At 40.7% G+C, this 12662-nt stretch overlaps 1 protein-coding gene across 3 annotated transcripts in view; it reads left to right on the top strand.

Annotated features, from left to right (window-relative positions):
• The window catches only part of NTRK2 (neurotrophic receptor tyrosine kinase 2), a 168697-nt gene that overhangs the window by 29680 nt on the left and 126355 nt on the right, over window positions 1–12662 (top strand). For all 3 annotated transcript variants that reach the window (XM_069961797.1, XM_069961796.1, XM_069961798.1), the window contains exons 7-9: window positions 9005–9141; window positions 9234–9366; window positions 10793–11098. In XM_069961797.1, coding sequence (XP_069817898.1) covers window positions 9005–9141; window positions 9234–9366; window positions 10793–11098 — 576 coding nt within the window. The remainder of the gene's footprint in view (window positions 1–9004; window positions 9142–9233; window positions 9367–10792; window positions 11099–12662) is intronic.

Below are 12662 nucleotides of genomic sequence, written 5' to 3'. Positions count from 1 at the left end.
CAGAAGATATTTAGAGAAACTTCTAATTTGTTTCTTGAAATTCATGATCTATCTGTGCTTCAAAAGTCCAATGGGTGGGCTCACTAAATCATTGATAGCCTTTATTTGTGATAGTCAGTGATTAGGACCGCCCACCAGACTCCTAAAGCCAGAACAAGCAGACATTTAAAATTAAATTCAAGTTATACTGAATGTTTTCCCACAAAATTAAATAACAATCTGTTCATTTCCTGCTGTTTTATAAAATGCTACTGACAAAGCAGATTGCAAGTTCAATATGACTCTAATAAAGGTGGATTTCAGTCTCAGCAAATAAAGCCTTTTTTGTATTATGAAACATTATACAATTTCCTAATACTTAGCTTTTATATTCTCAAGATGCTTGCTTGCAGCCTCTTAACAAGAATCTAAAGCTCTACAACCTTTTTTATTTCTCTCTACCCATTGGTAAGGTTGCAAACTTCTTCTCCTGGGCTCATTGCTACTTTTTTTTTTCCTGGTTCAGAGGCCATTCTGGTCCCACTACGGTCTTCTATGTACTTCTATGAGAGCTGCACGTAGAAGTACATAGATGACAGAGACTTCTGGCTAGAGCATAGAAGAAGGTCAAGGTTGCGCAGTGCCGGATTGGCCCACCCGAGAACCGGAGAATCGTCCGGTGGGCCCACAGCTCAGAACCTGCAGTAATACTGACTGACAGGTTGTTTCTCACTGGTGGGCCCTCAGGATCATTTCCTCTGGTGGGCCCCAGGTACCCCAGTCCAACACTGCAGGTGCAGTCATGGGAATCCACATTGGGACTGGAGCGGCAACACAGGGAAGCAGTGATCAGCCTTGGTAGGTACTGCAAGCATACCACCTTACTCTGGGTAGAGAATAAAATACAGGAAGAGTGCTTCTTTATTTATCCTGATCATCCAACCAGAGCATTGATCACATAGAGCAAGACAGAAGTGTATCTATAGTAGCTCCTGCACCTGACATTGCATAACATCAAGCGCAGGTCTTGAAAACAATGAGGTAGTGATACAGAAAGAATGTTGAAAAACAGCATTTATTTTCGGGTTATTAAACAATGCTTCATCTTTATCTAATAGTTTCATTAAAGGGAAGCTAAATCCAGCCGTCTACATCAAATATCATGGCACAAAATCTATCCTAAAAACGACCACTAAAACTAGTTCTCTGCAGTAGGGAATTACAATACTCTATAGAGAGTACTGTATTTGTGTTTCTTATATTAAATAATTGCGTGATGATATAATCTGATCTATTAGTAGCCACTAACACAACTGCTAGAACCATCATCCATAGTTTGTGACCACATTTTAACTATTACCCTAAAAATCCCAAAATCTATCCTATCTTATCTTGACAAAACCATTACTTATGGTAAATTCAGTTATTATATCCCCATCTGATACAGACTGACCTAATCCTGCACACTTGGAAAGTAATTCCTTCCGCCAAGAACTGACATCCCATATTGTTTTGAGTCAAGAGTCTGGCCATAGTCCAGTGACTGGAAGAGGATATGATAGATTTTATCTTGCAGGTGAACAAATAAAAGAGAAGACAGTGTGAAATTCTCTGTGCAGGGAGTTGTAGGGATTTTATGGGAATCACATGACAAGAATGAAAACCTAACACAGGGCTTATGTGTAAATTCACTCTTAATTTATTATGTCGAGATTTGAATGTTGATATCCAAAGAACATGTAAAACGTAGTTCGTTAATTAAAGACGATGGGAGAAAATGCAGGATTATATTTTGTTGTTGCCTCCTTCCCCCCCCCCCCCCTCCCCAAATACATATTTCAACAACGCTGCAACTATAAATAGCTTTAAAGGGGTTGTGCAGCGAAAATCTTTTTTTTTTTTTTCAAATCAACTGGTGCCAGAAAATTATATAGATCTTTAATTTACTTCCATTTAATAATCTCAAGTCTTTCCATACTTATTAGCTGCTGTATGTCCTGAAGGAAATGTTGTTTTATTTTCAGTCTGACACAGTGCTCTCTGCTGACATCTCCAGGCTGAGACAGGAACTTTCCAGGTCCAACAGCACCTTGTGGGAATAGTCCCCAGAAAGGCCCCTTTGGTTAGAAGGTTGGATGCATGATGGAAGGCCCACTATCATTGTGGTGGGCTTTTAAGATCCTGCAGCATCTGTAGTAGACATGTCAATTCTTTCGTCGGAATGCAGAATCAGCCGGCCCATAGAATGGTGTCTATGGAGCCGGCGGAAAGGCGCGCGGCCGTGCGCGTGTACATGCGACGGAATTCCGCTGAATTTATCTGCGAGAATTCCTCAGTGTGAACCCAGCCTTAAGTCGCATAGACATGCCAATTGTTCAGATTAATCAGGGTCTGAGATTCTGGCCCCAGTAATCTTTGGGTCTAAACATTCAGACCTTAACTGGTCAAAACCTTTGACCTCTCTTTGTGTCATATTAACATTTTTATTTTTTTTTTATTGAAATTTTTTTGCTTTTTTGTAGAAACATACACGAGGCAGTATAAGCAGGGTAGGCTGTGTCCATGCCTACTAGGGATGAGTAAACCTCAAGCATGCTCGGGTTTGTCCAAACCTGATCTCCTACATTTGATTACCGGTGGCTGAAGAAGCTGGATGTAGCCCTAGGGAGTCTTGGAAAACATGGACATGAATGTGCAGCTGCATCCAACTTCTTCTGCCATCAGTAATCAAATGCATCTCAGTCTCTGCATTGCTCCTCTCTAAGACCTAAAGTTGGAGTTCTACAGCATAGACAATAAGGATGACTCTTTGCCTAAAATGTCCTGTGTCCCCTCATGGGTCCATGAGATGAATAAAGGCACTCCAGCATGGTCACAGTAAAACTTCACATATTTAAGGGCCGCACATTCTCAGCGATCAGTGTTTGTTAATTCATAAGCTGATCAATTAGACTTTGACAAGGGGGAATAATTAGTCTGTCTTAATCCTGGTCCCATGTGAAAGGCCCTTAAAGGTGTAGTACCATCTCAAGTAATATTGCCAGACTCATCAAGTTAAATTTTTTGCCTCTTTTTCCTTATATACCTGCTTTTCCTCTCCCATTGTTGACAGCTCGTTGTCTATGTTACTGACTACCACTCTGCTCTAAAAGCAATGACCGCTGTTAGAGCAGAGCAGAGTGGTGGTTGGTAACCTAGACAATAAGCTGTCAACAATGGGAGGGAAAGAGCGGGTATATCAGAAGGAGGCAAAAATACATAATATGTTAGGTTAACATAGGAGTACCCCTTTAAGCTGCAGTCTGTACTGGAAAAATGAAAATAATATTAATTAATGAGGTGTCCACATGATAATACTTATCCACAGGATAAGGGATAAGTGTCTGATCACAGCGAGTCCGACTACTGGGACCCCCGTGATCTTAAGAAACGGCACCCCAGTCTCACCACAGAACGGAGAGATGAGACATTAATGTTGCTGCTGGAGATGTACTCGATTGTCTGGTTGGTGATATGTAGTATATAAACATATAACAGGTTTCCTATTCTGGATATAGTTGTGCCATAAGATTGCATTGTTGTGTTGTCCGTTCCTTGCCGTCACCAGCTGTAGATTCCTCTGCAGTCACAGGAATGGATGACATGAATTGTGAAGGTTTTGTTGGGAAGAAATGTTTCTAGTTGCAGCCGTGATGGCTGCCATTCATTGCTTTCTATGCTTATTCTGCAAAAAAAAGGGGCATTTTCCATCTTTCTCAAGTACGAGGTAATGAAAAATTGCGTATTGATGATAACAAATTGTTAGCAGCTTGACCCGAGATAGTAACAATCATCTCTCCCTGTCTTTGGTTCCTCCTGGAGATTTTCACCATTCCTTCTCCCCACCCCTGCCACTGCAGACATGAAGAGGCACTGCGCTAGTGAAATTGTAATTCTACTTCTCACTTGTTTCCATAGCAACGGAACGCAGAAATGAATAAACTAGTCATGTGGTGAAATGTTCCCGATCATTTGCTTCTCTTCTCGGCAAACCCTAGAATTCTGTCAGATGTTCTTCTACAACGTAGCTTCTAAAATGGAGATAAAGCAGCCTTCAGCTGGTCCGGAATAGCATCCCTGCATTACTGCAGTTTGTCTGCATTGTTAGGAGCTGACTACTGGCCATTTACTGCAATGTTTTCTTCTTTCTTTCATCCATTTTCTGCAGTCTCAGTTTTATCGGTTTAAGATGGCTGCTGAAAGTATTAATAAGAAACCTTGTTTTATAACATTGCAGCGTGTAATGTATGGCTAACAATATAGACACTGCACAGGTACACAATAATACATTTTATGGTCAATTATAGGAACATGATGGGAAAGGAAGGCAAAAGAAATAATAATAAAAAATATCCAGAAAAATTGTAGCCAATTCTGTTTTTAGTGGGGAAAAAAAATCTTAAGAGTCCTTCAATGGGATGGACTGGCAGCGCACAGACTCAAGTCCAGTGCTTGACTATCCTCAGGCTCCCATGGACATCAAATAGATCGGTGGTCGTGTGGTGGTCTGCACAGTGCCACTCTATTCAAAGACTGTTCTTAAGATGGCAGAAATCGGATTGATGTCACCCTTATCAATTATCTTGTGGATATGGTGATGGAGCCCCTTTAACTCTCATAACTATTAGAAATACTATTCTGCCATTGTTCATTCCAATGATATGTATTTAAGTTTGTCGTTCAAGTTTGACTATTCTAAAGGCCTCATTACACGGGCCGATCTGGAGGAGCAAGCAAGCACTGATGGGTCTGATCGGCTCTTGCTTGCTCCTCGTTCCCCACTTGCTGAAGGTGCTATTACTTGCACCAACAGCGAGCGGGTAAGAATAGTGGTAGTGGTGGGGGGTCGCTTGGAGCTGCGGGAGGGGCTTCTCGGACAATCTTTAGATCGTGCGCGGAGCCCATGGGAGATAGCGGCGGTTTGCTGGCAGTGCTCCTATTACATGGAGTGATCGCCAGCAGTGATTTTACAGTAAAGATCCCTTCCTGTATTCATGACTGGATGTAGCAGTCACCAAGATGCTTTACTTATGGCAGAAGATAGACACACAGATTCACTTTTTCCACCAAACATTTTATTGTTTAATTAAGAAGTATCATATGTATCCCATCTCAAAGCTTTTGACATATCGTGTAAACCCTGTGGCACATGCCAGAGGTAGACTCCCAGTGTGAGCATATTATGAGACAGGGGCGTAGCTACGGGTTCAGCCTGGGGGGGGGGGGGGGGGTGAGTGGGCCCACAACTGATAGGTAACCAGCAGACAACAATGTTCTGTTACATTACTCATACTGAATAAGGATTGAGAGCAGTTGTAGAGGATTCTACAATTTACATACATAATTGCATAAAAATTAAGGGTTATCAAAGATAAGAAAAACTTAGCTGCTTTCTTCCAGAAACAGCACCACCCCTGTCCCCAGTTTGTGTGTGGTACTGCAACTCAGTTCCACTGTTCAAGTCAATAGAGCCATGAGTCTCCCCCTGGTACATTATTGTGAAGGAAACCTCTCATTTCATTGAGGCACCAGAACACAAGTAAAAACTCCCAGCAACTGTGTAAACTGCTTGTTAAGCAAGTAGTGTATGAAATTGTTTGACCTCCCATAGACAGTAGAAGTCTATTTGAAGTCCATATACTGCTCGCTTTAGCAGTAGACTATAGAGTTACAAGGAATTTTAACATGTTTCTTGCTACCCTAAAAAAATTAGAAGTATCCTTTATGCCTATGCCATAGAAAAATATGTACTCCCATGATGCAGTGCTAATGCATTAACACATATGATGTATGACTTACCCCAATGCATACTTTTCTGCTTTACATGCCTAAAACGAGAAGCCAAATTATGAGAAATAATTCTTTTTCCTCTCTGCGGTTAATAATTCCCAATTCATTTTATGGGTCCAATTAAACAGAGAGTGATAATTCAGGAAGAAATTGCTTTTGGCATTATTGAGTCTAAGTGTAATGTAATAATACAGTTAGAAAGACACATGATATAAAGATATAATAGAATACATTGCTGGAAATGATATTTAATTGATACCTCCTTACCCCGCTGAATAGGTATGCAGATCTTTCCCCATAGAAAGTTTCCCATCCTTAACTACATTAAACATATCTTTTTAAGTTCCCATTAATCTGTCATCGAGTAAAACCAGGGAACTAGAATTCATTTGTAAGAAAACATTGTTTTTTTATTATAATAACTTTTAGGCTATGTTCCCATGTTGGAAGACCCTGGCCGGGTCATGGAATGGCCGGTGTCAGAGAAGATCATCCTGGCCAGTACTGCAGTTTGGATGCGGGCGCATCTGTGCATGCCCGCATCCGAATTCCCTGCTGGACACAATGGAGAGTGCGGCCAGAGCTGCACCCACTATTGTGTGCACTGACAGCGTTTTCTGTGGCCACTATTCATGGAATAGCGGGCCGCAGAAAACTGACATGTCAGTTTCCTGTGGCGCTGCTAGGTATCCCGACTGGAGTGTATACTATGTGTATACACACTGGCTGGGATTCCTTAGGAGGTACCACTACGTAAGCACCGTAGTCCCCTGTCCCCCAAGTCCGCTGCCTCGGGGTCACCTTTGACTCTGCCCTGTCCTTTAAACCACAAATTCAAGCCCTGACCACCTCCTGCCGCCTTCACCTAAAAAACATTTCCAGAATCCGCTCTTTTCTCACCCCTGACTCTACCAAACTGCTGGTACATGCTCTCATTATTTCCCGCTTGGGCTACTGTAATATCCTCCTCTCTGGCCTTCCAGCTAACTCCCTTGATCCCCTCCAGTCTATCCTAAACTCTGCTGCCCGACTAATCAACCTTTCCCCTCGCTTTGCCTCTGCCTTTCGACTTTGCCAATCCCTCCACTGGCTCCCCATTGCGAACGTATTCACTTTAAACTGTTGACCATGACGTACAAGGCAATCCACAACCTGTCCCCTCCGTACATCTCTGACCTGATATCCCACTACCGTCCCTCACGCAACCTTCAATCCTCCAGTGACCACCGTCTGCGCTCCCCACTTGTTCGTACCTCGCACAACCGCCTCCAAGACTTTGCCTGAGCCTCCCCCATACTCTGGAACTCACTACCCCATCACATCGGGCTCTCACCCACCATCAAGACCTTCAAAAGTAACCTGAAAACCCATCTCTTCAAACTAGGTTACAACCTATATTAATTCTGCATCACACTTGACTGGCTGCACTTTACCTCCTGTTTCTCTCCCTATACCCTATAGATTGTGAGCCCTCGCGGGCAGGGTCCTCTTCCCCCATGTACCAGCCTGTCTTTTGCCTTCATGTAATGTGTTTTGATTTTGTATTGTTCTGCTTGTTACCCCTATATCTATTGCTCTGGAATTAAGGGCGCTTTAAAAATAAATAATAATAATAATAATAATAATAATAATAATAATAATAATAATAATAGTAATCACGGCCGTTGTTACAACAGCGTGATTACTAGGGGTAACTTAAAGGGGTTATCCAGTGCTACAAAAACATGGCCACTTTTCCCCCTACTGTTGTCTCCAGTTCAGGTGCAGTTTGCAATTAAGCTCCATTTACTTCAATGGAACTGAGTTTCAAAACCCCACCCAATCTGGAGACAACAGTAGGGGGAAAGTGGCCATGTTTTTGTAGCGCTGGATAACCCCTTTAGCAGTGGGAACATGGCCTTAGACAACAAGTAAAGTATAATTCTTGAAATACATTAAAGGGCTATTTATTAAAATTCTTTCAAACCCCCCAAAATTTAATTATTAGCGCAAAGTTTAAATTGGTGTACGTAACTTTATTTTCTATTCATGGTCCAGGAGCAGATTTCCTAGCTGAGCTTGTGCTGTGAGCTATGAACAGACGTTCAAAGATTTGTTCTATAGTAGCCATGTGAACTTAGGAAACCATAGTAAAAAAAACCTGTTGACTTCTATGGGTATGTAAATTAGCTCTTGAAGATTGAAGAAAACCTGCTACAGGGGAATATGCATAAACTAGTTGTAAACCAAATGATCTCTTCTAAAATCCCCAATACACGAGTATTCTAAGCTCAGTCGAGAACACATGTGCAGCAGCCTCTCTTTTCGAGAACATAAGGATTGGGCAGTTGAAATCCAACATGCCGAATCATTTTTCCCCCCCGGCCTGATCCATCCTGCCTAAGGCTGGGTTCACACACTGTAAGACACCGGTCGTTCTGTGACCCCGCCGAGTCACAGAATGGCCAGTTTTAGTGAAGATCATCCCAGCTGGTACTGCAGTACTGGCCGGAAGAACTCCATTTGTGCTGAATTGGGATGCGGGCACATGCATATGTGCCCGCATCCCAATTCACCATGGCACACAATGAAAAGTGTGGCCGGAGCTGCACTTTTCATTGTGTGACCTGTCAGGCTTGTGCGGCCGCTATTCAAAGAATAGTGGCTGCAAAAAACGGACATGTCAGTTTTTTGTGCAGCCGCTAGGGATCCCGCTAGGTGTGTATACTATGTGGCTATGTGGTATACTATGTGGATTCTATTGGCTGCAATGCAACATACATTTTCTATTTATCGCAGCCGTTGTTGCAAGTTGGCAACAATGGCCGTGATTAATAGAATATTTACGTTGTGTGAACTAATCAGCAGGTTTGGCCAATTAATTTTTAATTTGTATGGTCAGCCAGGGGCACCCAGAAGGACAGCTCTCTTCCTTCTGGAAGAAAGATAATTTACATACATTTCCCATGGTACATTGCCTGTACCATAGTCTCTTTATGGCAGTTGGTCTTGTTCTTCATTGAGAACCCTGGACTTCTATGGAGACATGTTGTTGATTGAATAGACATATAGCTACTGTCCACTGCCAGGGTAAAATGCTAATTCTCTTAATGTAAAGCAACGTAGCTTAAGCTAATGTTACTCTTTGAGTGATGATGCTTCTAAATTAATATAACATTGGTTCTTACCACTAACAATATTTTATTTCCATCCATAGCAGTGCCTAAAGTTAATACAAGCACTCAAGAACTTACAGTCCTGGAAGGAAACAGTACTACTGTGTACTGTGAAGCCAGTGGATTACCTGATCCCAATGTCTCCTGGGATATATCACAGATCAAGTCCAAAACTTTGGTAAGCACTGGGAATACATAATTATCTTATATATACTGTGAGATGGAGAAAAAACAATATGACGTTTTTATTATTACTATATTCTCCATTAGATAGAAACTGTGAAGCACGGTGCTTACCTCACACTGAAGAATGTGACATCATTGGACAACACAAAAACTCTTGTCTGTGTAGCGGAAAATGGCGTGGCAGAAGAGCAAATGTTTGTGGAGCTCAATGTACATTGTAAGTAAGGACCGGCTTATATTTGAGTGACATTTAATATGTGTAAAATTTGAAGACGAAATACACTTGCTTTTCATACATAAAGTCCCTATTACACGGGACGATCTGGAGGAGCAAGTGAGCGCTCCCCTGTCAGATCAGCGCTTGCTTTCTCCTCGTTCCCCGCTCAGTGCTATTAAACAGGCCGTGGGGAGCTGCGGGAGGGGCTCCCCAAACAATCTTTAGATTGTCCGTAGAGCCCATAGGCGATAGCGGTGGTCTGCTACTCCAATTACGTAGAACTATGACCAGCAGACCGTCATTATCGTTGTACTTTTGTTCAACATGTTGAAAGACCAGGATCAGCCAACATTGTGCATGTCGACTGATCGTTGTGTTTTAACACTAGCTATTACATCAAGCAATTATCGGACGATAATTGGCCAAATACGGCTGATACCTTTGGTGTAATATTATTAGAGATGAGCGAATCTCAAACATGTTTGGGTCCGTCTGAACCTGAGCGTGCAGCATTTGATTACCAGTGATTGAGTAAGTTAGATGCAGCCCTGAGGCTTCCTGGAAACCATGGACGATAGAATGTTCTGAATTCCCTAGGGCTGAATTCAACTTTTTCAGCCACCGCTTATCAAGTGCCGCACACTCAGGTTCGGACAGACCCAAACATGCTTGAGTTGTGCTCATCTCTAATAAATATCACACAATGTACCAATGTGAGATGTTCTCATATAGAGAAGAGGTTCCCAACCTTGTCTGATTCATGAGCCATTGTCAAATATGATGTTAAGCAACTCTACATATTAAAAGAGGCAAAACTGAAATCAAAGATGTGGCATTTAACAGTATTCACTTACTGTGTTTTAACCCTTGTGCCAAGCTTCAGTAATATTTGGAGATTCTTGATGCCACTGAGGCACAGTAGTATTCCGAGCTGCCCCGGTAGATCTCTAGAACAGACCTGTCGCCAAACTTTGGCACTCCAGCTGTGTCTTTACAGCCATAGGCCTTATAATCTTTGGTTTATAAATGTTAGGAGACAGAAGACTAATGGAACCTTATTGACACAGTAGATGGACCTACGAAGTTTTTAAGCCGTCAACTTCTGTGTTTCTCTTTGAATAAGCGGATATGTAATTACTTGTACTCATGTCTGTTCATTACATCTTTGTATAAAATGTGATTTTTTTTTGTCATTGTTGGCCTGGTTTAATGTTCATATTTGAAGTTTTTGTTGACAGCTAGTATGCAAAAACTTTCTTACGGTGGCAGTTAAGCTCACCTTATGATTAGGGTGGTTCTTGATATTTGTTACCTCTGTGAAAACTTAGAATTTTGATGGTTTGCAGGATATTTTACTATATTTAAGTGTTTATTGGTGCAGTCAGAAGATAGATATTTATTTATTTCTGCCATTTGTTAATTTCAGTTCCACCAAACATAATACTACTGGACTACCCGATATTGGGCCATCACTGGTGTATCCCTTTCAGCGTGAGGGGCAACCCAGTTCCTAAGCTGCAGTGGTTTCATGAAGGAAATGTACTAAGTGAAACAGATTTTATATGGAGTAAAATTCATGAGTCAAGCAACAACCTGAGTGAACATCATGGCTGTCTGCAACTAGACAGTCCAACACATCTGAACAATGGGGTTTATACATTACGTGCAGAGAATGAGTATGGAAAGGATGAGCGTACCATTATGGCGCATTTTATGAAAAATCCTGGGGATGGTAAGTACTTTTACTTTTTTTTCTTGTTTTTAGATGTTCTTTACATGTAACTGGTAGTAAGTTAGAGAAAAGTGCCAGCCTAAACTGTTTTAGTGAAATCAAAAGAGAGATCCAGGTAAACATCTGTCCACTGTATTCAATGAAACTAAATGTTCTTCATAAAAAAAAAAAAAAAAAAAAGATCACATTTTCATAAATGTCTGAAAATCTTATTTGTATATAAATCTAAGATGGGTTTCATACATATATTTTCATGTCTGATCACTTTATATCCGGCCTGGAAATATTTCTACCTTTACATGGCGCCATCACTTTCCCTGTTATTTCATCTCCTGGTCACTCCATTCACATGATGATAGAAATAATAATAACATCACAGTCAAATAAAACAAATTTTTGTCTCTATGTTTGCATTATATGTCAAAAGTTTAGGTAAAAGACTAAATAAAATAATAAAAAAATAAAAAAATTAATTTAAAAAAGTTTTTTCTTCTCAAGTGGCGAGTACACTTTAAAATGAAAGGGGTTATCCAGCAATTTTAAATTAACTGGTTTCAGAAATTTATATAGATTTGTAATTTACTTCTATTTAAAAAAAAATCTCAAGTCTGCTGACATCTCTGTCCAAGACAGGAATTGAACAGTAGTAAATTCCCATGGAAAACCTTTCCTTCTCTGCACAGTTCCTGTCTCTGCCAGAGATGTCAGGAACCTTTCCTTCTCTGCACAGTTCCTGTCTCTGCCAGAGATGACGGGAACTGTCCAGAGTAGGAGAGGTTTTCTATGGGGCTTCATATAAAACCGAGTACCTGTCTCGGCCAGAGATGTCAGCAGAGAGCACTGTGTCAGACTGAAAAGAAAACAACACTTCCTGCAGGACATACAGTAGCTAATAAGTATGGGAAGACTTGAGATTTTTTTGATAGAAGTAAATTACAAATCTATACAACTTTCTGATATCATTTGATTTGAAATAAAAAGATTTTAGCTGGACAACCTCTTTAATGCCAGCATTTTAACAGTCTTAAAACGTTTAATAAAAAAAAAAACTAGAAAATATTTTTGTGGCCTTTCTGTATTTCAAGTTGTTTTTTTTTAAGTGCCCATAAAAATTGATTTACAGAACAATCCCTATAATCCCATATTTGGACCACTATCTCTCCAGTGGACTACTTGGAATTTCAAAACAATCAGAAATTTAGCCAAGAAGAAGTGGCTTGTTTTAGGTCTGCCACTTTTTGTTGTCTTTAAGTTCTTACAAATAGGTTTTATATATGTTTCTATGATTGTGAAATATATCTGACAATTCAGCCCCTTTCGGGTCCTATTAGTGCTTGATGGAAGGGAAATTTTAAAAGAAATTAAACCATTTTACAGCTATTGGTAACCTGTATGCCATTAACAAGTCTTTAGCCTGACGACAAGGGAAGCCCCATGGGATTTGACTCTCTACGGCTTTACGGATATTATCAGATCATTGCTAAAGGAAGTGCTACATATTAGGTATGGGTTAGTCTTATTTCGGTTGTCTAGTTATGTTAGTGTTTCGTGTTGTGGTCATTGA

The sequence above is a fragment of the Dendropsophus ebraccatus genome, chromosome 3 (assembly GCF_027789765.1).
Source record: "Dendropsophus ebraccatus isolate aDenEbr1 chromosome 3, aDenEbr1.pat, whole genome shotgun sequence".
Taxonomy (NCBI): Eukaryota; Metazoa; Chordata; class Amphibia; order Anura; family Hylidae; genus Dendropsophus; species Dendropsophus ebraccatus.
The sequence above is the reverse complement of the archived record's forward strand: the minus strand, read 5'-3'. Positions and strand labels throughout refer to the sequence as shown.